Source organism: Microcaecilia unicolor, chromosome 2, assembly GCF_901765095.1.
Source record: "Microcaecilia unicolor chromosome 2, aMicUni1.1, whole genome shotgun sequence".
Lineage (NCBI taxonomy): Eukaryota > Metazoa > Chordata > Amphibia > Gymnophiona > Siphonopidae > Microcaecilia > Microcaecilia unicolor.
This window is the reverse complement of record NC_044032.1, coordinates 540,462,878-540,488,895: the sequence shown is the minus strand read 5'-3', so window position 1 is coordinate 540,488,895 and position 26,018 is coordinate 540,462,878. Positions and strand designations below refer to the sequence as shown.

General features: G+C 43.7%; 1 protein-coding gene across 2 annotated transcripts in view; it reads right to left on the bottom strand.

Annotated features, from left to right (window-relative positions):
* Positions 1 to 26,018, bottom strand: part of N4BP2 (NEDD4 binding protein 2) — a 274,364-nt gene that overhangs the window by 199,043 nt on the left and 49,303 nt on the right. For both annotated transcript variants that reach the window (XM_030191320.1, XM_030191321.1), the window contains exons 3-4: positions 19,973 to 21,113; positions 8,408 to 8,532 (exon numbers count right to left, since the gene is read on the bottom strand). In XM_030191320.1, the coding sequence (XP_030047180.1) occupies positions 8,408 to 8,532; positions 19,973 to 21,113 (1,266 nt within the window). The remainder of the gene's footprint in view (positions 1 to 8,407; positions 8,533 to 19,972; positions 21,114 to 26,018) is intronic.

Sequence of the window (26,018 nt, the reverse complement as noted above, 5' to 3'; positions counted from 1 at the left end):
ATCCCCCAAATCCAAGCAACTTTCAAAAGCAGCTTCTATCACTTGCGACAACTATGCTGCCTTTCTCCTTACATTGAGAAGGTAAGCCTTGTCTCAGATGCACGTGCCATGATAACACCAAGACTGGATTACTTTAATGCATTAAATTTAAAACTCTGACCTTCAAAGCCCTTACAGGAAATGGTCCAGAGTACTTGAAGAACAGGACCTCCCCTCTACACACCTCCAAGGTCACTAAGCTCCTCCCAAGGAGTATCCCTAACCACAAAAAAACATCATACATGCGATACCCACAACCGAGCCTTCTCTGCAGTAGCCCCCACGCTCTGAAATGCACTCCCTTAAAGGATTTAACACAAAAACTATCTATTTCAGGAAGCAGGTGAAAGCTTGGCTCTTCAACCAGGCCTTTAATGGAAGTAGTAAATGACACGTTTACCCACTCCTGCCCTAGCTAAGAATGTACAAGCAACTTTCTTTAAATTAATCCCCATATGTTCTTACTCCTATTGCTCTATATGATCTATCTATATGTTCTATCTTTGCTTATACCCTAGGCTGTCTAGGAAAATGTTTTATTATGTATTGGGTTGATTTGGAATGTAGAATACGGTAATTGTCCATTGCTTGACTTATTCTTGAATTCCTTCAAAAAGGCGGTTAATAAATCCTAATAAATAACTAATAAATATAGTCTGCTTTCTTAGCATGACCTGCACAGAGAGTGGGGTCTCCCAATTCTTCATCTGTGCATCTTTAATGAAGCTGTGAATTGGCACTGCCACAGTTTCCTTAGGAGGAGATAGTTAAGAACATCCAACATCTTGGCCCTGGACTTTTCCTCAAACTCCAACTGAAATGAAATGGCTTCCACCATTTCCCTCAAAAAGAAAATATCCTCTGGGGAAGACTTTCTTCTTTCTTGTTATGGGGAGAGGTCCAAAGGTAGGTTGAAGGATCTCCCCTCCAAGAAGTCCTTTGACTCAACTTCAGATCCCCAGGAGTGGTCCAACTCAGAATAAAATATTCCTCATGGGAAGTCGAACTCCTAGTCTGCGCCTGCCTTGGTCTACTGGATGAACATCCTGACTCAGGGTGAGAGCGCCAAAATACTGTTTTTCTCCTGGACTCCTAGGTAGCTTCCTTCTTCAATGGGCTGAAAAGAAGCACTGCATCATTGGTGCCAGCTCCAATGCCCAGGGAGGCACTGGCATCGACGAACGTTTAACAGGCAAGGTGTGAGGTGTGGGTCTCCAAGTTGGGCTGGAGCCGCATCACAGTTGGCCCAAGTGCCCTTGATGACTAGGCATTGTACCGCTCCAGGATGCACACCAGCTCCTCCTGCAACATGACCTGGAACTGCACCTCAAGAACAGGCATTGGTACAGGGAAAGCGAATGGTGGTGTGAACACAGCCTGTGAATATATCTGTGCCAAACTGGAACATGGTCCCAGCTTAAGGAAGACTGATGCATTAACACCACTTCAACGGAGCGGAGGAGTGGCCTAGTGGTTAGAGTGGTGGACTCTGGTCCTGGGGAACTGAGGAACTGAGTTTGATTCCCACTTCAGGCACAGCTCCTTGTGACGCTGGGCAAGTCACTTAACCCTCCATTGCCCCAGGTACAAATAAGTACCTGTATATGTAAGCCGCATTGAGCCTGTCATGAGTGGGAAAGCGCGGGGTACAAATATAACTAAAATAAAAAATAAACAGCAATACCAAGGCCCCAGAGTTCCTGGAACCATGCTTCAAGGAGGACTGATGCTGGTGCTTCTTTGACTTTGATCAGTGCCCAGCATCGGAATCCACATGGGTGCTCGGTCTCAGGTCAGAGGATGCTTGGTCCAGATGGCCACTACTGGCGCTCGATGTCAAGGCAGGGGGAAACCTCCTCTATGCAATGCATCATCAGTGTCCAGGGCAGCTCCAGAAGGAGCAGTGGCCTAGTGGTTAGGGTGGTGGACTTTGGTCCTGGGGAACTGAGGAACTGAGTTCGATTCCCGGCACAGGCAGCTCCTTGTGACTATGGGCAAGTCACTTAACCCTCCATTGCCCGCCGCATTGAGCCTGCCATGAGTGGGAAAGCGCGGGGTACAAATGTAACAAAAAAAAAAAAATCATGGAGACCAATGTTCTCAATATCAATATATGGGAGTTCTATGTGGCAAAAAGTCTCTCAAGAGCAGCCTTCTTTACTTTTCTAGGTTCTCTTTTGCACAAACACAAAGAGAATAATTAGAGGACTTATGGTCAGGGCCCAGACACTTTAGGCACATGTTATGTGGGTCAGTCACAAACATGGTCCTATTGCAGTCTGTGCACTGTTTAAACCCACCGACAGGCTTCTGGGACATCACAGGAAAAACAGCTGCAGCAGAAGCAAATGGCTCAATGAAGAAAAAGGGTAGATTAGGGTTTTTTTTTTTATTTAAACCCACCCAGGAGCTCAAGCCTAAAAACAGCCACAAGCGGCGACAAAAAATGAAAGAAAATAAAAGGCTGAAAAACTAAGAAAAAACGGAAGGGGAAGGAAAACAAATTGAAAAAAAAGAAAAATCCTACACTACTCACACAAAAATATGAGTCAGGAAAGCAAAAAAAAAATAATAATCACTGAGAAGAAACTTACTTGCCCACCACGATGGAAGTTTTAAAAACGTTTTGACAACTTCTGGGAGGAAAAGTCCGTAAACTATAGGGATAAGCAATATGAAATCTATCTACTGTACTGCTTGGCATCCTGCTAGGTGCTTCTGACTCAAATTGGTCACTGTTGGAAACAGAATACTATATTTGATGGACCTTTAATCTGATCCAGTATGGTTGTTTCAATGTTTTTATGTCAGAAGTGTAACCATATCAAGTAGAGACAGGAAGAAATGTGTGTTAAGGGGACAAAAAAAAATCAAAACTGAAAACTACCATTTAGTATAGTGGAAAAGGACTGCTGATTTTTGGCAACATACAACCCAGTCACAAAAAAGTATGTTTGTGAAGATGGGATATATCCTAGGATACTGAGAGATCAGATAGGTTCTGCCAGGCCAACTGACGGGGATGTTCAACAGATCAAGGGTGGAAGAAAGAATATATAGAAGCTGATCAAGATAAAATGGAACGGATTAAAAAATATATTTCTGTTCTGTGTTCAGAGATGAAAGCCCATCTATTCAGAACATTCCTTCCCGCTGACCTAACCCAACCAAGCAGATCACCGGAAAACACTACATAAATGTGACAACAGATAGAACTGAGCTAGGCTTCCATCATGCAAGACAACCATAAACCCCTTTGTACAACATAAAGTATAACCAATTTACCCTTGACACATGTAAACCACATTGAACATACCAGTAGGTAGGAAAATGTGGGGTATAAATACAGATAAATAAATAAATGAAGAGCTGGGAGTAGGACCACAGAAGACAAACTCGAATAGCAATGGAAGTGTGATAGACCTTGAATGATTTTAAAAAGACTGTCTTCATGAGGAGCTAGCTAAACTAAAGGTATAAAAAGTGATGTGGCCAGATACGATATATCCAAGGGTACTGAAGGAACTTAGGAAGTTCTGGCAGCAACGCTGTCTGATCTTTTTCAATGCTTCCCTAGTCAGGAATGGTCCCAGAAGATTGGAGAAACAGAAGTAAGGAATAGGCTGGTAGTCTTGACCTCTGTAGTGAGTAAATTATTGGAAATGCTTCTAAAACAGAGGATAGCAAATTTTCTGGAATTCAATGGATTACAGGACCCAGGGCAGCATCGGTTTACTAGACATAAGCCTTGTCAGATAAATCTGGTTAATTTCTTTGACTGGGAAATCAGACGGTTGGATTGAGGGAGAGTGCTAGATGTGGTGTTCTTAGATTTTGGCAAACCTCTGACATGTTTCCGCATACACGACTTTTAAATAAACCAGGTGCCCTCAGTATAGGCACTAAACTGACTGACTGGGCTAGAAATTGGTTGAGCACAAGGCAACAAAGAGTAGTAGCAAATTCTATTCTAGTCTGTAATTTCTATTCCACTTTTAACTTGCAATTCAAAGCGGATCACAAAAAGATGAACACACTCCAATCAGATAGAATATACAATTTAATCTCTTTAAAACAAAAATTATACAGAAAACAAGCAAGCTTTTAAAGCCTTTCACAATAGACTGTAAGATGATATTAACAAACTGACATTGGCAAACTGTTCCATATCTTTGAGCCTTGAAAAGCAAAAGAAAATTCTCAGATTTCAGTCTCTTTTTACAGAAGAAATAACAAGAGTTAAATTTTTTGAACTTCTTAGATGTCTTCTTAAGACCTGGAAGTAATATTAAATGTCCTACCATAGCAGAACTCATAGCATATAAACTTTTATAGATCAAACAACCTATTTTAAACTGAATTTGATAATCCAGTTTTAGCCAGTGTAAATTTATCAAAAGTGGACTGACCTCACTAAACTTACCTAATTCAAAGATCAGTCTAGTGGCTATATTTTGTAAACGTTGGAGCCAACGCACCTATTTATACTGTCATATAAGTACAGTAATCCAACAAAGAAAGTAAGATAGTCTGTGCTATTATACAAAAGCTATTAAGAGTTTAAAGATGTTCTAACTGCTCCCAACTTCTGTAAATGAAAAAATAATTTCCTGATGAATTCCAGATAAATGATTTAGTAAGTAAGCCTGGAATCAAGAATTATACCAAGTACTTTTGATTTGATATCAATCTTTAATGTTATTCCTGATGAAAGATTTATTATTTATAACGAAACCTTCTAACTGTCCTCAAACCAGACAAGTTTTGTCTTTTGTGTGTTCAAGAAAATCAGCTAATGCCCAATCCACTACTATCTGTATATAGGGCTTGATTCTATATATGGCACCTGAAAAATCCATGCGGGAGGGGGGGGGGGAACTATACCTAGGTATATTCTCTAAAGTATGCCTAAATTTTATAGAATAAGCTTAAATTTCTACACGAAATATACAATGCGTCAAGCGCCTCTCCACACGACCAAATTTGGTCGCATTCATTTAGGCCATGTTTTACTTGGCATAAATCCTAATGCCTAAATTAGGTGCAGAGTGGGTGTATTCTATAATGCACGTAGATTTTAGGAACGCCCATGCCCCACCCATGGCCACGCTCCCTTTTCAACTTTCCGATTTACAATTTAAGTGCACATTATAGAATACACTTAGCGAGTTGTGCGCGTAAATCTTAATTAATGCCAATTAGTGCTGACAATTGCTTAACATCCACTCAACACTGATTAACTTGTTAACTATTTAAGTTATGCCAATTGTTATGGAATACTCTTCAATGTCTGTGGAGGATAATGTTTAAGTCTTGAACAGGGCATAAAACAAAAATATCATCAGCATAAGATAATGAAAAAATGTTAAGCGATTGTAAATATCCACCTGACTCATGTAAACATTAAAAAGTTGTGGCGACAAAGGAGACCCTTGGGGGACACCACAGTTTCATTTCCAACTAATAGATGTAACACTTAAAAACAAAAATCTTTTATGGATTAGCCCCTCAATTCCCATTTCACTCAACTTGAAAAGCAATAAGTCATGATCAATGGCATCAAATGATGCCGAAATGTCAAACTGTAAGAGGAAAACCTCCTTACCTAATGCTAAGTAACGCTTAGTTTCTGTCGTAAGCATTATAAGCATAGTTTCAATGCTGTGCATAGGGCGAAATCCATGTAGTGAATAGTGTAAATACATGGACTCTTTTAAAAAAAAGAGTGAAAATTGAGGTTGCAATACAAAATTCCAAAGTTTTGCTAGCCTCAGGTTTAAAATTATCAACTTGAGTAAGATCCCCATCTATGTTTTTAGGTATAGGGTCAAGGAAATAGAAGCTATTTCTTTAGGATATATATCTTCTGACAGATTATTATTAATGAATTGCTCTTAGATGAAATGAAGGACAAACATCTAAAGGACTGCCTTTCCTGGCCACCCTTCTTAAGATAATTTCACCCATAGCCATTAGATTGGTCTGTCTTTCAATAAGTATTTGAGCAGCATTGTTGTTATTTAAGACAAACAGATGTCAAATACCATTAACCTTTAAAGAAAAAAGTTAGAACACTGATCTGCAGAAGGCTGAGAAAATTCAGAAATATTATTTGTTCTTTCAGTATTAGTTAATTTTGTGTAGATTTTAAACAATGTATTGGAAGATTTCCAGATTCTTGTATATTTTAATCATAAAATTGATCTTGGCTGCCTCAATAACCTTTTTATAAATATGAATACTGTCCTTCCAAGACTGATATATATTACTGTCTCTAGTTTTCCTCCATTGTCACTCATATGATCTACATTTTCTTTTCAAATATTTCAAGGTCTTGGTGTACCAGTGACTGATTTTTTATTCTTCACAGAGTTCATTCTGAGGAGAGACATTACCAGTACTGTGATGCAAGGATCAATACTTGGTCCTGTTCTTTTTAACATTTTTGTAAGCGATATTGCAGAAGGGCTATCCGATAAGTTTTGCCTCTTTCAGGACGATACCAAAATATGCAATAGGGTAGACACCCCTAATGGTGTGGATAACATGAGAAGGGATATAGCAAAACTTGGAGAATGGTCTAGAATTTGGCAGCTAAGATTTAATGCTAAAAAAATGTAGGGTCAGGCAGCAAACCTACAAAAACCCAAGGGAAAAGCACCGTATAGAAAGTGAAGTACTTCTGTGCATGAAAGAAGAGCGAGACTTGGAAGTGATGGTATATGGGGGTAAGAGACAGGATTGTCAGTATTTCTGGCTGCAACTTAAGGGCCAAAAAACTGGCACCCCAGTGGTCCATACCAGAAGGCTCGGCGGTCCAAACTGTGGACTGTGGTCTAACATTTGAGTAGCCCTAGTGTACAGGGACAGACTTAAAGATCCCAATATGCGTACTTTGGAAGAAAGGCGAGAGAGGAGAGATGATGAGACATTTACATACCTCTATGGCATACATGCACAGGAGGTGAGTCTATCAGTTGAAAGAAAGCTCTGGAATGAGGAGGAATAGGATGTAGATGAACAAGGATATTTCTAAAGGAAATATTTATGGAAAAGGTTTGGATGAGAGGAATGGTCTCCCAGTGGAGGCGGTGGAGACAAAGACTATCTGAATTCAAGAAAACGTGGGACAAGCTTATATGATCTCTAAGGAAGAGGAAAGGCTGATAAACTGTATGGGTGGACAGACGATATGCCATATGGTCGTTAGCTGCTGTCATTTTTATAGATCTCGATCTGCAGCCCCTCCTTACCTCTCTACCCTCATCTCCCCTTATGTTCCTACCCGCAACCTCCGCTCTCAAGACAAATCCCTCCTTTCAGTACCCTTCTCCACCACTGCCAACTCCAGGCTCCGCCCTTTCTGCCTCGCCTCACCCCATGCTTGGAATAAACTCCCTGAGCCCATACGCCAGGCCCCCTCCCTACCCGTCTTCAAATCCTTGCTCAAAGCCCACCTCTTCAATGTCGCCTTCGGCACCTAACCACTATACCTCTATTCAAGATATCTAGACTGCCCCAACTTGACATTTCGTCCTTTAGATTGTAAGCTCCTTTGAGCAGGGACTGTCCTTATTGTTAAACTGTACAGCGCTGCGTAACCCTAGTAGCACTCTAGAAATGTTAAGCAGTAGTAGTAGTAGATCTATGGAAAAATAAGTGCAACTGCAGAAAGACACATTATTCCTCAGTAAAAGGTGGTAACAAAAAGAAGGTTGGAAATTAATGTTATTTGAATTGTTATTTGAATACTTTTACTGCTGTAATTGCCTATTACTCATGTTTGTTCTATTCTTACTGTACACCGCCTTGAGTGAATGCCTTCAAAAAGGCGGTAAAGAAATCCTAATAAATAAATAAAAGGAGACTACTGTTTTCTCCTCCTATGAGCCCCTCACCCTCCATGCTCTCTTTTCCCTTTTACTGTTCCCCTAACCACTTTTACTGCAATTAGTATGGTACTTTGCCAGGATAAACAGGCAACCTCTAAAGTGCTACTGCTCCCACCTCCTCTAGCAGGTCATACTAATTGCCAATAGGAAATTAGATGAGAAGGAAGAAGCACGTAACGGAGGGAAGTCCTTCCTGCATTCCTTGCAAGCCACTGAGTCATCTGATGACTTTTAATTTCCAATCCTCAGAAACCAAAAATGTTGTGCTCTATTAATATAATAGGATGTACAAGAATAAATATTCACCTAGTATATAATAAATCCAAAAATAAAATGTATTCCTCAAGAGTTTCTTGGTAAAAATGAGGAATACTAGCTTTGTTGGTGTGTTTAAGGTACATCACAGAACTAGAAAAGTATAGAGTTTGCAGAATTTGATCCACTTAGTGAAACAGCTGGAATTCATAATTCCTTACCTCGCATGTGGTTCCACTCATGTGCTTCTCCTAAGCAATTAGCAACATACTGGTATTGCCCATCTCTGCTGAAGAAATCATCAGAACTAAGAACAATGCCACTTGGGTTTTCATTAAGCAAAGTTCTGCAAAAGCCAGGAAGATGATAAAGCAAAATAAAAAAATTAAAAAAAGAATGAATTGTTTTGTTTCAGTTTGTCCATCCATTACCAACCAACAGTCTAGCTCGGGGGGGGGGGGGGGGAGACGACCTGTGGCCACCATTCTATTTTATGCGGCCCACAAGATCATGGAAAATATATAGAGAAAACATCATTAACCAGAGTTTTCAAGATTTTAAATACTGTATTTCGCAAATATTTTCAGAATAGCCATTCTAGCAGTTGGTATCCATCATTTTTAGTTACATTTTTACTTATTTATTTATCACAGAAAGTTTAAGGAGCTCTGTGCATTTACGGTTCTGATATTATGTAATGTAGCGGCCCACCAGGGATAGTACTAACAATCATGAAAGCCCTCTAAATAAAGGTTGTCCACCCCTGGTCTAGCCCAATCAATAAGCTTTGCTCTTGGATTTATGCCTATGAAAATACCAAAACAAACATTGTAATTCTTAACTATGGTAGGGGCGTATCACTGTTACTGGGGGCATATTTACAGACTGGCTATCATATAAGAGCTAACTGCAGGCATTTAAACATTAGTGCTCAATCATTAACATACTATACTAACCACCCACGAAAGAACATTACTTTTCCAGATTGAGGCTTGGTCTTACTCTCAAGGCTGCCTTTTGATCCCTGCAAAGTTTCTCAAGTCATATGTGGGAAGCAACCTCACTCTTGCTGAGAACTTGCGGCACTGCTGACACTCCACATATTACAAAGAATAAAAGCTTTAAAAGTGTAAAAAAAAAAAAAATTGTCATTTGGACCTCCTTCAGAAGCATATTATCTGGAAAATGCCTTGAATCCCATCTTGAAGCCAGGGTACAGTCTGACTCAAGTCTTTCAAATTCACTGCAGAGAGCTTCTTTTGAAACAGAGGCATATATAAAGACGGTCTTGATGTTTTCTAATTATACCAGTTATAATTCAGTATTTATGAACACTTTCATGAAGCATTTCTGCCTCTTTAAATAACAAGTCTAAAATAGCAAACAGCACTTGTCATTATACAGTAAACACAAAACAAAAACCCACACTGCTAGATGCAATCTCATTTGTTCCATAGAAGGGCTAAACATACAGAGATTTAAAAAAACAAAAACAAAAAGTGTTTTCTCCCCTGCCAGGGAAAGAAGACTAAGAAGAGCAAGAGAAATTGACTGTTGAAATCCCAGGCCTCAAGGAACAAAGAAGTCATTTTACTAAGCTGTGGTGAGCACTAGTGCGTGCTTACCGTAGCTTAAAATGGCTTACCGTAGAACGCGCTCAGGTGTCCTGAAGGAAGTTTAAAATTGGTACACACTAGCCACACATATTTTAAACTTTTGTTGTGGATGGGGCATGTCTGGAGGCAGAGTATGGAAATTTCTGTGCTGATCCGTTAGCGCAGCTACATTACCACAGGATTAGTGGCTAAGCCCTTACCGCCTACAAAATAGGTGTCGCTAAGTGCTCATGGACTAATTTTTTATTTTTTTTTTTAATAGCTGTGCGCTAAAGGCAATGTTAGTGAATGAAAAATCAGACATTTTCTGGCTGAGGTAAAAATGGCTTTAGTGTGCAGGAAAAACCCATGTACAGATGTGCTGTACACTTTCTACTGCAGCTTAGTAAAATGACACCAACATTTGAGACCCCTATACAGGCTATTAATATTTTTCTTTAATATATTTTTTTAAATAACAGTTTTATCAGAAGCACACAGTAAATTATTCTAATTTGCAAAAGTAGATTTTCCTGAGACAAGAATGCCTCTGAGCAGCTCAAGCATTTTCCCTGAAAACTGTGCCCAATTATGCTATGGGAAAATAAACTCTGTGAAACCAGGGCCAGAAGGAAGGGGGAGGGGTGGAATTGGGCGTTAGTGCTCCCAGCAGGCAGATGATCAAAAGCAAACGCCGGCGCTAGAGGCTGTTAGTGCCATACTAGCGTTTGCTACCACCCCATGATCAGAGCCCTCGAGCGCGTGAAACATGGTTGAGGGCTCTTAGCGCAAGTAGCATGCAAATGCATGCTAAACAGGACTTAGCGCAAGTAGCTTGCAAATGCATGCTAATCAGCCCTTAACACATTCACCCCCAAAGATCAGCGACCAGCGCGCCAAAGCTCCAAGCTGGCGTTAAGGTTTGCAGATCATTGGGGAGGAGCGGTGAGCCCTGTCCAGCATGCATTTGCATGCTGGCAGGCCTCCATTCCCCCCTACAGCAAACCTGCCAGCGAGGGCAGTTGAGGATGTCCAAAATTTGGACGTTTCTGTGACGGGGCAGTTGAGGATGTCCAAATTTTGGACAGTTGTGCAATGGGCAGTTAAGGACGTCCAAAAGTGGATGCTTCTGTGAGAAAGACGTCTTTCTCATAGAAACATCCAATTTTGGACGTCCTTAACTGCCTATTGCAGAACTGTCCAAAATTTGGACGTCCTCTACTGCTCGTCACAGAAACGCCCAAATTTTGGACATCCTCAACTGCCCGTCACAGAAACGTCCAAATTTTGGACATCCTCAACTGCATTTGCATGCTGGCAGGCCCCCATTCCCCCCAACAACGCAAACCACCCCCCCCCCCCCAGCGACAGGAGACTGGAGGTCCAGCCCCCCCCCAACCGCTAGCACCCTCCAACCGCCAGCCCCCCCCCCCAACCGCCAGCAAATGGTCCCTGGTGGTCCAGTGGGAGCCAACCAAGCCCCCCCCCCCCCAGCGACAGGGGGGGCTGGAGGTCCGCTGGAGCGCCAGTCCCCCCTCCCCAACCCCCAGCATCGGCAAGGGTCCCTGTGTGATGGTGTCACTCCATCCGCCACCCGCCCCCCTACCTTGGTTGGAGGAGGGATGCAGCCTGCCTCCCTCCTCTTTCTTCGACGCCGCAAATGGCGGCGCCCAGCTCTGCCCAGAGCATCCTGGGATGCGCTGGGTGGGGCTACACACCATATAAAGGAGAAACTCCCTTATATGGTGTGTAGTCCCGCCCAGCGCATCCCAGGATGTGCTGGGCAGGGCTGGGCGCCGCCGTTTGCGGCGTCGAAGGAAGAGGAGGGAGGCAGGCTGCATCCCTCCTCCAACCAAGGTAGGGGGGCAGGCGGGCAGCGGCGGATGGAGTGACACCATCATACAAGAACCCTTGCCAATGCTGGGGGTTGGGGAGGGGGGACCGGCGGTCCAGCGGACCTCCAGCCCCCCTAACGCTGGGGGTGGGCTTGGTCGGCACCCACTGGACCACCAGGGACCATTTGCTGGGGGGGTTGGGGGGGCTGGAGACCCACCGGATCTCCAGCCCTCCCTGAACCTGGGGGGAGTGATCGTCGGGGGGACCGGAGGTGCGCTGGACCTCCAGCCCCGTTGCTCGGGGCAGGAGTAGTCAGGGCCTGGTGGTCCGCTGGACCTCCAGCCCCTGTGTTTGACAGGTTTGACCTTTTGACAGCCCTGACCTGTCAAACAAGTGCGGAAGGATTGTGCTGAGCGCATGCTCAGGCATAATTCCCCCACACTTCTACCCCGTGATCAGAGATAATTGCACTGCTTAAATTTGCATGCATTATCTCTGATCTTAGGTCTAATAGCGCCCCGCGCTGTTCCAGCACTATTTTAGAGCGCTGTTTGGAACAATGTGGGGCTTTTGATCATCTGCCTGCAGGTGCCTCAGCTTTAGGTGTGAAGTGAGAACAGCAGGAAGTAAGATGTGGTGCTTCCCAATAACATATGCTTAATTAAATTTGCACTGTTAGAAAGATTGTGTAAACAAAATCACTGAAGTTAAAAGAGTCCAAACTGTAGTTACTAACATCAAAGAGATACAATGCAAGCTATTCAAAGTTGTTAAATCACAAAAGGATTGGGAAAAATTGGTAGAGGACTTTACGAGCCTATGAAACTGTGCACCCAAATGGCAGATAACATTTAATGTGAGCAAGTACTATGTGATGCATGTGGGAAACAGGAACCCAAACTATAGCTACGTGATGCAAGGTTCCATATTAGCAGTCACCGACCAGGAAAGGGATCTAGGTGTTATTGTTGATGATACTTTGAAATCCTCTGCTCAGTGTGCAGCAGCAGCAGCTAAGACAGCAAATAGGTTAGGTATTATTAGGAAAGGAATGGAAAACAAAAATAAGATTATAATAATGCTGTTGTATTGCTCCACAGCGTGACCGCACTTCGAATACTGTGTACAATTCTGGTCACTGCATCTCAAAAAAGATATAGTAGAATTAGAAAAAGTACAAAGAAGGATGACGAAAATGATAAAGGGGATGGAACGACTTTCCTGTGAGGAAAGGCTAAAACTGATAGGGCTCTTCAGTTTGGAGAAGAGATGGCTGAGGGGAGGGGAGATATGATGGAGTTTATAAAGTAATGGGAGGAATGGAATGGGTGGACATGAATCGATTGTTTACTCTCTCCAAAAATACTAGGACTAGGGGGGCATGGAATGAATCTACAAAACAGTAAATTTAGGCAGCATAAAATGTATTGTACTGTTTTGGGATCTTGCCAAGTAGTTGTAACCTGGATTGGCCACTACTGGAAACAGGATACTGGGCTTGATGGATCTTCGGTCTGTCCCAGTATAGCAACACTTATGTTCTTATGCCTTACCTGGCAGAGCATTTGGGAGAACTATTTCCTGACTGGCAGATGCTCAAAAGTCTGGAACTGTTCTAAACAGCACCGGAAAAATACCGCCACAACAGCACAGCTAAGGAACTCCCTAATGCTCAATGTTAAGGACATGCAAATTTAGATGCTTTGTTAGTGTTGACGATTAGGGAGATCCACGGGAGGATAGTGTCTGGCGCATGCACTGAAGAGTTGTGCGTTAAGCATAGCTCTTCAGCGAATGCCCAGAATGCAAGAGGGGGTAGGAGGGAAGGAAAGTGTAGCTGAAGGGGTACATTTGCTTCTTTGCCAGTAGCACCATTTTGAGTTTCGCACTAGTATGTACTCTGAATCTGGCTACTCTTCACAAGCTTCCAATAAAGGCAAGCGGTTCAGAGTATCTAAATTATCTTCCTGGTGCATGAATTAGAAATATTAAAGGGCTCAACAATACCCAGAGGAGGAAAGTGGGCGGCCCTCTTTTGCATGCATTTGCACGTAGCAGCATTCAATTTTCGAAAGGATGGCTATGACAAAATTAGGAAAATAGTAAAATAAAAAAAGCTGAAAGGATCAGACGCAAAGGTTAGGACTTTAAATCAGACGTAGACGTTGTTTAAAAATACCATCGTGGAGCATTACCAAGCAGTATGGCTGCTTGAGGAGCAAGCTCCCGCTCACCCGCGATGTTCTTTGGAAATTCCCCTGCGTCCAGTAACATTTGCAGTCTAGCTCGTGTGGCGAAAACATTGCTTAAAGGCATGGATGTCGGTTGGCAATCAGTTTGTGAACAAATCTATCTCAGTATGCCTTTACCGGCAGGTTGGTCACAAACCGAATGGTAGGCCCGGAGCCGGCGGCTCCGCGTGACTCAAAGCACTCGGGGGGATCGTCACCCGGGGATATGTTTATATTGGGAGATGGCCATGAAGTGATGGAGGCAGCACCTTTTCTCGAACTAAAGGCTTCAAGAAATCAGGACTAACCTTAGGGCAGTCTGATCAGATCTTGCAACATTGGGAGAAGACCTGTGAGGTGAGATCTTGGATCTTGGCAATCGGCAAGAGGAGGTGGAGAGCCAATTAGATGAGCAGTCAGAAGCAGTGGGCTCATTGAACCAACAGGTTGCAGACATTCACCTGGGTCAACAATAGCTGGCTGATAAATTAGACTTAGATGGTATAACTTGCGCTTTTGGGGTTTGCCTGAAACCCAGGTGTACTTAGATTGTAAGCCAGTGGTGAAGCGGCTGGTTAACTCCTTGTTGTTGGACATCGGATCACTGCTGGATCCCAGTGCTGTCCTCCTCAAGTGATCCCTCAGGGCCTTGGGCCCCACGAGGAACAATTTTTCCAAGGATATCATTGCTTGTTTTCAGGACTTTAAGCTCAAGGAACATGCGTTCAAAGCAGCCCGCCAAGCTAGAAATTTCCGGTGGGACTCCTTACCATGTGAAAAGTTATGAAGATTTGGCCTCTGCTACCCTTAAGCATCAGGTGATTTGAAACCGGTCATAGCGAAGCTCCGTGAGATGGTTATACAGTACCGATAGAGACACCCTTTACTCTTGTATTTTACAAAGATGGACACATGCACCAAGTTAAATCAGTATCTGAGGCCTGCAAGGTCCTGCCAGAGGAGGGTCCGATGATGGCAACACCAACCTCCAGTAAGGCTAGATCTGCTCCGTCCTTGCCCACGCACCCTAAGTGGCAAAGGGTGGCAAAGGGACATAAATGCCTGCAGCGCCACCAGTCTGCTGGTCAACTTACTTGATAGGTCTACTTGAGCTGTTGGGCTTTTGTTGGACGATATATGCTGGCTGGATGTTTAGGGAGAACTGTGGACTCTGGAACTTTGTCCTTGGTGTGTAAGTTGGGACAGATTGTCTAGGTTTGTCCTTGATGTGTAAGTTGGGACAGATTGTCTAGGTTTTCCTGTCCTGTTTTGAAAAAAGTGAGAACGTTATAATGCCTTTGTATCGGTCCATGGTGCGACCGCAACTCAAATACTGTGTTCAATTCTGGTCACCGCATCTCAAAAATGATATAGTGGAATTAGAAAAGGTACAGAGAAGGGTGACGAAAATGATAAAGGGGATGGGACGACTTCTCTATGAGGAAAGGCTAAAGCGGCTAGGGCTCTTCAGCTTGGAGAAAAGAAGGCTGAGGTCTATAAAATGAGTGGAACGGGTAGACGTGAATTATTTACTCTTTCCAAAAATACTAGGACTAGGGGGCATGCGAATAAGCTACAAAATAGTAAATTTAGTACCAATTGGAGAAAATGTTTCTTCACTCAACGTGTAATTGAACTCTGGAATTTGTTGCCAGAGAATGTGGTAAAGGCAGTTAGCTTAACGGGGTTTAAAAAAAAGCTTCCTAAAGGAAAAGTCCATAAACCATTATTAAATTGACTTGGGGAAAATCCACTGCTTATATCTGGGATAAGCAGCATAAAATGTACTGAACGTTTTCAGGACCTTGCCAGGTATTTGTGACATGGATTGTCCACTGTTGGAAACAGGACACTGGGCTTGATGGACATTTGGTCTATCCCAGTGTGGCAGTACTTATGAGTTTGCTCACTGGTTGCTGGGGAATTTTTAGCTCAATGCTATCTCCTATTTTGTGGATTGTGTGGTGGGCGGGGGGGGGGGGGGTTGGGGTTAATTTCCTTCATTATATACCTCTCCTTTAATAGGTGGGAAATCTTGGATTTATGAGGGGGGAAAAGGAGGGGGATACTTTGAATGTGTTAGTATATGGGTTGGGGGAGGATTTTGGAAATGGGGGGGGCAGGGGGAGAAATTTGCATGGTCCGCTTGGGTATCTCATTTCCATGAATTTTTGCTTTGATGTCTGATATAACATTAGCACTCCTGAATGCCAGAGGGTTGAATATTCCTATGAAACGCAAGCTCCTTTTTCAGAAGTTGGTTCGACTAGGGGTGGATATTGCCCTGGATCAGGAGACACATCTAAAACCAGTGCATGAACATCTGTAACATCATCGTAAATATCCTCTCATATACTTTGCTTCTAATCGTGATGATACTAAGACTCGGGGGGGGGGGGGCGGGTGACAGCCTTCAATGACTCATGACCCTGGCAAATTCAGAAAACTGTAAGGGATAAAAGGGGGGTGATTTTTATTATTTTTTTTTTTCTTTAGGGGATCAGAAATATACTCTACTGAACATATACGCCCCCAATGCGGACCATAGGGAATTTTTTCACCAGATAGATCAATTATTGTTGAAACACGGGGAAGGGTCACTGCTGGTGGGGGAAGATTTTATCCTTACCTTGAACCCTCAATTAGATAATTCTACAATGATAATACAGTACACGCAGATTGACCGTGAGCTTCTCCATGCATTTCCTGCAAAATGGCAACTGACGGATCTTTGGCGGCAAGCCAATCCTGCTCAACAAGATTATACATACTTCTCTTCCATTCATAATTCCTTCTCTCAAACTGATTTTTGGTTAGGTGATACCTCGATTCCTCGTTATGTTCAGGGTCACCAAACTGTGCTTCATACATGGTTGGATCATGCCTTGGTCCTGTTACAGCTCCACCCTCCTTTGGCATCGAGGGCTCCACCGTACTGGTGTCTGGATGATACATTGTTATCAGCCATGACCTATGTCCTACAGCTCGAACGTCAGATTAAGGACTATATCCAGCTAAATGATAATGGGGAGGTCTCACCAGGCATCTTGTGGGAAGGCCTCAGCCATTTTGCACGGGCATTTTATTGCGTTGAGGGCCCACGTGCGGAAGGAACATTATCTGGTGGAGGATCTATTACGAAAATGACTGGTGGGGGTGGAGGGCCTACTCTGTCAGCTCCCTCCCCCTCACTTATTAGGCCAAGTGCATAAACTCCACCAGGAGATATGAGTTACAGCTGGCTGATATTTCTGAGCAGCTTCAATGGGTTCATCAGCTGCATTTTACATTCGGTAATAAGGCCAGTAAACTTTTGGCTCACAAGCTTAACCAACAGACTGGCCAAGCACATGTCTCTAGCCTTAAAGATGATAACGGTGAAGTGGCATCGCACCCCACCTAATTGCAATCACTGTTTCAGCAGTTTTATGAGGTGCTCTATATTCATGATATCTGTCCTTCGGAGGATGCTAGTTCCACCTATTTAGACCAGGTTACTTTACCCAGGCTGTCAGACAGAGCCCAACAAAGACTTTCTAGGCCCATAGAACTAGAAGAGATTCTTCAAGCAATCCATACTCTGACCCCTAGTAAGACTCCGGGATCTGATGGATTCACCAATAAATTCCACAAGATTTAATGGAACGGAATCAGCATGGGTTCAGCCAAGGGTAGTTTTTCATTTCTTTGAAGGCGTAAATAAACATGTGGATAAAGGTGAGGATGTAGTATATCTGCATTTTCAGAAAGTTTTTTACAAAGCTCCTCAAGAAAGACTCCTGAGAAAATTAAAAAGTCATGGGATAGGAGGCAATATCCTTCTGTGGAGTAGGAATTGATTATTGGACAGAAAACAGAGGGTAGGGTTAAATGGCCCTCTTTCTCATGGAAGAGGGTGAATAGTGGAGTGCCGCAGCAATCTGTACTGGGACCGGTGCTATTTAACTTACTTACAAATGACAAATGACCTGGAAAAAGGAACAATGAGTGAGGTGATTAAATTTGCAGATGATACAAAACTATTCAAAACTGTCAAAACACATGCGTATAGTGAAAAATTGCAAGAAGATAGTGAAAAATTGCAAGAAGACCTTAGGAAACTGGAAGACTGGGCATCCAAATAGCAGATAAAATTTTATGTGGACAAATGGAAAGTGATGCATATTGAGAAGAATAATCCAAATCATAGTTACCTGATGCTAGGGTCCACCTTAGGAGTCAGCACTCAAGAAAAAGATCTAGGTGTCATTGTAAACAATACGCTGAAATCTTCTGCCCAGTGTGCGGCAGTGGCCAAAAAAGCAAACAGGATGCTAGGAATTATTAGGAAAAGGATGCAAAATAAGACCAACAATATCATAATGTCTCTGTATCACTCTATGTTGTGACCTCACCTTGAGTATTGCACTCAATTCTAGTCACCGTATCTCAAAAAAAGATATAGCAGAATTAGAAATGGCTCCAGGAAGAGCAATCAAAATGACAAAGGGGAAGGAACTTCTCCCATATGAGGAAAGGCTAGAAAGATTAGGGCTCTTAAGCTTTGAAAAGAGACGGCTGAGGAGGTATATGATTGAGGTCTATAAAATCCTGAGTGGTGTACAACAGGTGGAAGTGAATCGATTTTTCACTCTTTCAAAAAGTACAAAGGACACTCAATGAAATTACATGGAAACACTTCTAAAACAAATAGGAGGAAATATTTTTTCACTCAACGAATAGTTAAACTATGGAACTCTCTGCCGTTTTCTTCCCCCTCCAATCTAGCATCTCCTCTTTATTTCTCCACCCTCCTATGTCCTTATTCCCCACTACCCTGGTACCCTTACATGATCTAGGTCATATTTCCTGCCTGCCCAGCCACCCACCCTTCAGCTCTCTTATCTTCCTGTACACTGCAGCAGCTCCTTTCCCCTGCAATCCTACTAGCCCATCATTAGTGCTTGCCACTGGATCACCTGAAGATCCATGGGGAGATGTCATCCATTCCTCAGACTGCATGGGACCAGCTGCATGCCCGCTAACAGCTTTGCAGCGTTCCGCCTCCCACCCCTCAGGACACAAACTTCGGGTTTCTGTTTGTTGTTAACAATAAGTTTGTGTCCTAAGGAGCAGGATGCTGCAGAGCTGTAGCTGTTAGCGTGCATGCGGCTGGTCCTGTGCTGCAGTCTGAAGAACGGATGACATCTCCCCAGCTACGGATCTTCAGATGCTGCAGATGCGTTGTCTGCTCACACACACAGCTGGGAGGGTCCGCAGATAATTTCACTACTTCACTGCTGCAGCGGAGGAGGGATCGACAGTGGATGGTTTTCTGTTCAGCCGGCTTCCTAAATTCTACCACTGAAAATGGGCCGGGCCAGTTGCTGCTGGGTGGGTCTGGGATGAATATGGATGGGCCCAGGCCCACCCATGGCTACGCCCCTGATCCCTAGGCCCTCTATCCCTCTGAATACAAAGGCAAATAAACTGAAGGCTCAAATAAACTTCCTTGCATAGTTGTTTTGCTCACACCTGTGGAGATTCAGAAAACTGGTCTCACTAGAAAGAAGAATCTCTAACATTCTTTCTTCTCTTCCTCTGTTTGAATTACAGCTGTCTCATTTCAATAACCTCAGCTCTTATGACAAGGAATCAGGCTCTCTCCTTCAAAGCATGTGCTACTCCCACTAAGACATCAGACTGCCCCAAAAGGAGAGACTCTTAATGAACTTTACTGCAGAAGAGCTGCGATAGGCTATTTAGCATTAGGATCTAAATCAGGGTGCTCAAACTCCGGTCTTCGAGGGTTGCAAGTCAGTCAGGTTTTAAGAACTTCCCCAGTAAATATGCATGGGTTAAATCTGTATGCTCACCCTTCATATATGCAAATCTTTCACATAAATTCATTATGTATGAAATAGACTGGCATATAACAGAGATAATGGGAATGCAAATCCATTTCATAAATATTTACTGGAGAAATTCTGAAAACCTGTCCGATTTGCGGCCCTCAAGGATCAAAGTTCAAGTTTGGTCTAAATACCATCTGCTCTGTGACCTCCACAGTGTCTATTAATACTTTTCTTGAACATTTTTTTTTAATATACAGTTTTGTCACAAGCATACAGTGAAATGTTCTGACCTTGCCAAAGTAGATTTTCCTGAGCCAGGAACGCCTCTGAGTAGAACAAGCACCTTGCCTGAGAACTGTTTCTTTCTCTTCACATTTGGAACCACAGAGCGTGGGGACACCAAGTGAAATTGCGTATTTTGTCTTCCATTTGGTTGACCCCATACATTTGATGCAAAAGTGCCACTATTGTACCAAGGTCTTAAAGAGACTGCTGGAGAGGCAGGAACTCCCTGTACAAAAATTCTGTCAGAAAAAGGTTTCCACTGCACAGGACTTCCAGCAATTGGTGTCACAAAGCTGTAGCTGTAGCATCCAGCAGCTGGATAAAATTCACAGGCCAGGGGATTCCAGGCAGTCCATGGCACTGCTGAAACCTTGGCAAAATGTTCTGGCTGTGAAAGGCATGAATCAGTATGCACTGATGGCTTGGTGCTCGACTCCATATTTCTCTGCAAGTCATTATTCTCTTGCCGATGCTTCTGCAAGCTTGCATCCTTACATGGCTCCAAGTTTTTACTGGCATTACCTAGTGTTCCTTGCAAGGGCTGACAAAGACCCTTGAGATCTGAAGCTCTGTGCAGGGTGCCATCAGAGTTTCCACTGACCTCTTCCACTATATTGCTTCTATCCAGTTCCTCTGCAGACAGTCCAGCATCAACTAACATGCTGGCTCTACTATGCACAGCAGTGTTGACCTGACCAGAGTAAAAACTGGTGTGTTGTTCTGAATTTGTTATAGAGGGAGAATGCTCAAATACATTATTGTCTGCCTGGTTCTGTACAGTAGGGAGTGAATTAAAATGCAAACTGGGTTGTACCAAATCTGGCGGCTCACAAATTTCCAGAGCATGGTCCAAAGTCTTGAATTGTGGCATAGAGTCTGGACTGAACTGTGGATGATTCAAACCATACATCTCAAACGAATTCTGTATCAAGGGATCTAACTCTGCAGTAAGCAGCCCATCGGGAGGTGACAGGTTCTCTTCTGCACTAGTTTTCCTTTCTGCGACTTTGATTCCAGTAGAATTTTCCTCACTGATATCATTCAGAGATGCAGCTACAAAATCAAACCCCGAGTCCAAAGAAGATGATAGCACTGCTCCTTTAGCAGCTGTTGACAGCTCCAGAAGATAATCCATAGCAACATTAACTGTTTACAAAGAAAAAACAAAATATGTTAGTATTTCTAGATTTTTTTTTTCTTCTTTGAAGCTAAAGGTGAATATATATTTGCGTGTGTGTGTGACATCATAGAGAAGACCCAGAGTTACTGCTATGGAGTTTCTCAGTCACTATAAAACAGCATTTCTGAAATAGCCTGATGGCTCAGATGGCATGTGCTGTGCTCAAATTCAGCCTCCCGCTGAGTTGCTTGGGATTGCAGAAGCACTGTTCAATGCCCCAGTAGGGTGTACAATGGAGTCATGGACATTGCTGAAGGATAACACTTGATAGTCAGATGCATACCCATGACAAACACAGTTCCAAATGAAACTTTGGTGCATGGCTGTCAGCCTGTGATTATTGCTACAACAACCAAATTATGTATTTTGTGGTGGGCAATAAGCGTTAGGGAGGGGGAAATATAAAATATGAGGAAAAATCCCCAAGCAGTTGAGAATGAAGGACTCATATCCGATCCCAGGTCTGGTTCCAATTAAGGTGGAAACCCAAAGAAGTAGAAGAAAAAATTTCCAGGTCAAACAAATAAAAGCAGGAAGTTGATTATGTGATGTCTGAAGTGAGCCTTCTGACTTGAATTATTTTTTTTATAATCATTGATGGGTAGAACAGAGAAGTTATCCAGATTCCAAGGTTTTGTAACATTACGATCAGAGTATATGTTACACTGCTGATCCTCCCCTAATCTGCCAGGAAAGTCACATGAAAAAGAAAAATGAGGCATTTCAGGAGTTTGAATCAGTGCTGCCTTAAACATTACAAATAATGTACAACAAACAAAAACACAATCTAACTTGGATGTTTTGCTTTATTATCCCATACTGGTATATTACATTACTGCGTAGGTATGAAAGTGCATGGATATAAAGGGTAGGAACACCCAAGTCCAGCCCTGAACACACCCCTGAAACACCCCCTTGAGATGTGGACGTACTTCTGATGGACTTCATAGAAAAATGCCTAAAAATAGGTTTCGAAAATACTGATTTGGACGTTTTTGTGCACAAACGTTCTTCACAACCTAAACTGTACTATTCCCTTGGGTTTTTGCAGACCAAATGCATGACTCTGCATTTATTCACATTAAATCTTAAGATGCACCACATAAATACAGGACTAAATTTTATGCGGTCCAATATGGCCGCTTAACTTAGGCATTTGTGTTGAATATCAGCACTTAACCACATAAGTGCTAACTTTGCCCCAGACTGCCCCACAAAATAGCCAGCTTTCACTTTAGAAGTCAGAGTAGTTACTTACCTATAACAGGTGTTCTCCGAAGACAGCAGGCTGCATCTTCTCACAAGTGGGTGACGTCACGTCGGCCCTGGAGGATTTTAAAGCAAAATCTAAAAATCTCTTTAACGGCGTTCCGTCGCGCGAGCGATCGCACCACACATGTGCGCACACATCTTCCCGCTCGCCGTGCGGACACGCCCCTCAGTTAAATCCAAAAGATGAAGGAGACAACTCCAAAAGGGGAGGTGGGAGGGTTTGTGAGAATATGCAGCCTGCTGTCTTCGGAGAACACCTGTTACAGGTAAGTAACTACTCTTTCTCCGAAGACAAGCAGGCTGATATTCTCACAAGTGGGGTATCCCTAGCTTCCAGGCTTACACAACACAACAAACAGTGGTCAATTGAGTCTTGCAACGGCGAGGCCAGAATAAAAATTGACCTGAAAAGAAGAAACATCTAAATGAGTGTAGCCTGGAACAGAACAAAAATGGGCCTAGGAGGGTTGGAGTTGGATTCTAAACCTCAAATAAGTTCTGTAGCCCCGACTGCCCAAACCGACTGTCGCGTCGGCTATCCTGCTGAAGGCAGTAGTGAGATGTGAATGTGTGGACTGATGACCACGCCGCAGCTTTGCAGATCTCTTCAATAGTGACTGATCTTAGATGAGCCACCGACTCAGCCATGGCTCTAATTTTCTGAGCCGTGACATGGCCCTCTAGAGTTAGTCCAGCTTGGACAAAAACGAAGGAAATGCAATCTGCTAGCCAAGAAGAAATGGTGCGGTTTCCAACAGCAACTCCTCTCTATTGGCATTAAAAGAAATAAACAACTGGGCGGACTGTCTGAGGGGGCTCGTCCGTTCCACGTAAAAAGTGCGCAGCTTGCTTTCGCCAGGGCTTGTAAGATGAGGGAGAAAGAATTTTGGCAAGACAATTGACTGGATCAGATGGTAATCCGATACCACCGCCAGTAAGAACTTTGGCTGCATGCGGAGAACTACTCTGTTAAGATGAAAAGTAAGGTAAGGCGCTTGAGCTACTAGAGTCTGAAGCTCACCGACCTTACGAGTTGAAGGAACAGCTACCAAGGAAAACGACCTTCCAGGTCCAATACTTCAGATGGCAAGAATCCAGTGGCCCGAATTGAGCTTTCAGCAGCTGGATGAAAACGACATTGAGACCCCAAGATACTGGAGAAGGATTGATAAGGGCTTTGACCGAAGCATAAGAGCCAATTTTCAAAATTATTGGGGGTGCTAAGCCCAACAGAAATAACTCCCCCTAGACACATACAAGGAATTCTCTCAATATTGGGGGAGAAGTAAACCTCTCATGAAGTGGACAGCTAAAGGCTGACCTTTTACACGTTGATGATAAGCACTTATTGCATGAAGATGAACACTGACAGAGTTGGTCTTGAGACCAGACTCAGACAGGTGTAGAAAGAACTCAAGCAAGGTCTGTATAAGACAAGAGGCAGGATCTAGGGCCTTGCTGTCACACCAGACGGCAAACCCCTTCCATGAAAAAGAATAACACCTCTTCGTGGAATCTTTTCTGGAAGCAAGCAAGACTCGGGAGACACTCTCTGGAAGACTCAACGAAATCCATACTCTCAACATCCAGACCGTGTGAGCCAGAGATTGGAGGATGGGATGTAGAAGTGCCCCCTCGTTCTGCCTAATGAGAGCTGGAAAACATTCCAACTCCAGAAGAAGAGGGAACCATATTGACGCAGCTAGAAGGGAGCGATCAGAATCATGGCTCCACAATCTTGCTTGAGAATCAGCAAAGTCTTTTCCACCAGAGGTATGGGAGGATATGCATACAGAAAGCCTGTCCCCCAATGAAGGAGAAAGGCATCCGATGCTAGCCTACCGTGAACCTGCAGCCTGGAACAGAACTGAGGGACTTTGTGATTGGACTAAGTGGCAAAAAGATCCACTGAGGGGGTGTCTCACTCCCAGAAGATCTTTCGAGCTACAGCCATGCTCAACAACCATGACTGCAGCATTATCCTGCTCAGCCTGTCGGCCAGACTGCTGTTTACGCCAACTAGATAAGTGGCTTGGAGAAAACATGCCGCGTTGACGGGCCCAACGCTACATCTGCATGGCATCCTGACTCAGAGGGCAAGATCCAGTACCCCTTTGTTATCGAGTACATCGCAACCCGATTGTTTGGTTAAATTAGAATAATTTGGTTGGATAGCCGACCCCAGGAGGGATGCAACCTTCGTCAGCAGCTTTTGTGACTGAGGAAGTTGGAAGGGACGCCTCAGAATCAAATTGGAGAGAATTGACCACCTCTGAAGGGAATTCCGAAAACTGGTGAACAGTTGGGTCACATCCTCCAGATACCCTGAACTTGATCCCACTGGGAAGCTAGGATGCACTGAGCGGATGTCATGTGTAAATGTGCCATGGGAGTTACGTGAACTCTGGAAGCCATGTGCCTAGAAGTCTCAATATTTACTGTGCTGTAATCTGTTGAGACGGGCAATCATCGTGTTAAGGGAACACATGCACTCCCAGTCCATGAAGAGACGCTGCAACAACAGCCAGGCACTAGGAAAACATACTCTGGACGCAAACTGGGTATAAGTATCCTGTAAGTCCAGAGAGCATAGCCAATCGTTTTCCTGAAGTATGGGAAGAAGGATGCCCAGGGAAAGCATCCTGAACCAAATATCTGTGTAGGCCCCTTATGTCTATGATGGGACGCAACCCACAAGGAAGCACCTGGAATAGAATTTCAACCCTTCTTGCCCTGGTGGAACGGGCTCGACTGCATTGGCGCTGAGAAAGGCGGAGAGTTCCTCTGCAAGTACCCACTTGTGATGGAAGCTAAAGGATTAAGCTCCCAATGAGCAATGTGGAGGGTTTGATTCCAGATTGAGAATGTATCCTAACCGGACTATTTGAAGAACCCACCGGTTGGAGGTTACAAGAAGCCACCTTTGGTGGAGAAAAGTTAGACCTCCCCCCGACAGGCAGATTAGCCGGTACGGACATTTTTTTTTTTTTATGGTGGCTATGCTGAATTGGAGCCAGTCAAAAACCAGTCCCTGGTTTTTGCGGAGTAGCTGCAGGGGCCTGATTAGGTGCACGCCGTTGGCTAGAACGAGCGTGCTGTGGCATAGCCTGAACCGGCTGTCGAGAAGCAGGAGTATACATACGATCCCTTAAGGCACAAGGAAAACTTCTCTTCCCTTTAACGAACTTCCGAGATGAGGAAGTGTATGCACAGAATATCTACAATTTTCTGCTGAGTCCCCTCCTCCAGGTGAGAGGCACGCAGTCATGAGAGTCTGTGCATCACTATACCCAGAGCAGAAATCTAGATGTTACATTACAAGTGTCGAAAATGCCCCTGGACAGGAACCTGCGACACACCATGTGCTACCTGACCACCTGGTGAAAAGGTTTAGCCTGCTCCGGTGGGAATGCTCGTAAAGATCTGGCAGGACTTGATTTTGGACGCGATCATGCCAGCCTGGTACGCCGTTCTCCCAAAAGAGGCTAAGGATGTATGCTCTGGCCCCGGGGGCGCCGAAGCAAGTTTTTAGAACTCCTATCTGTTCTGAGAGCAGAATCCACCACCGCAGAATCATGAGGTAACTGAGGCCTAATGAA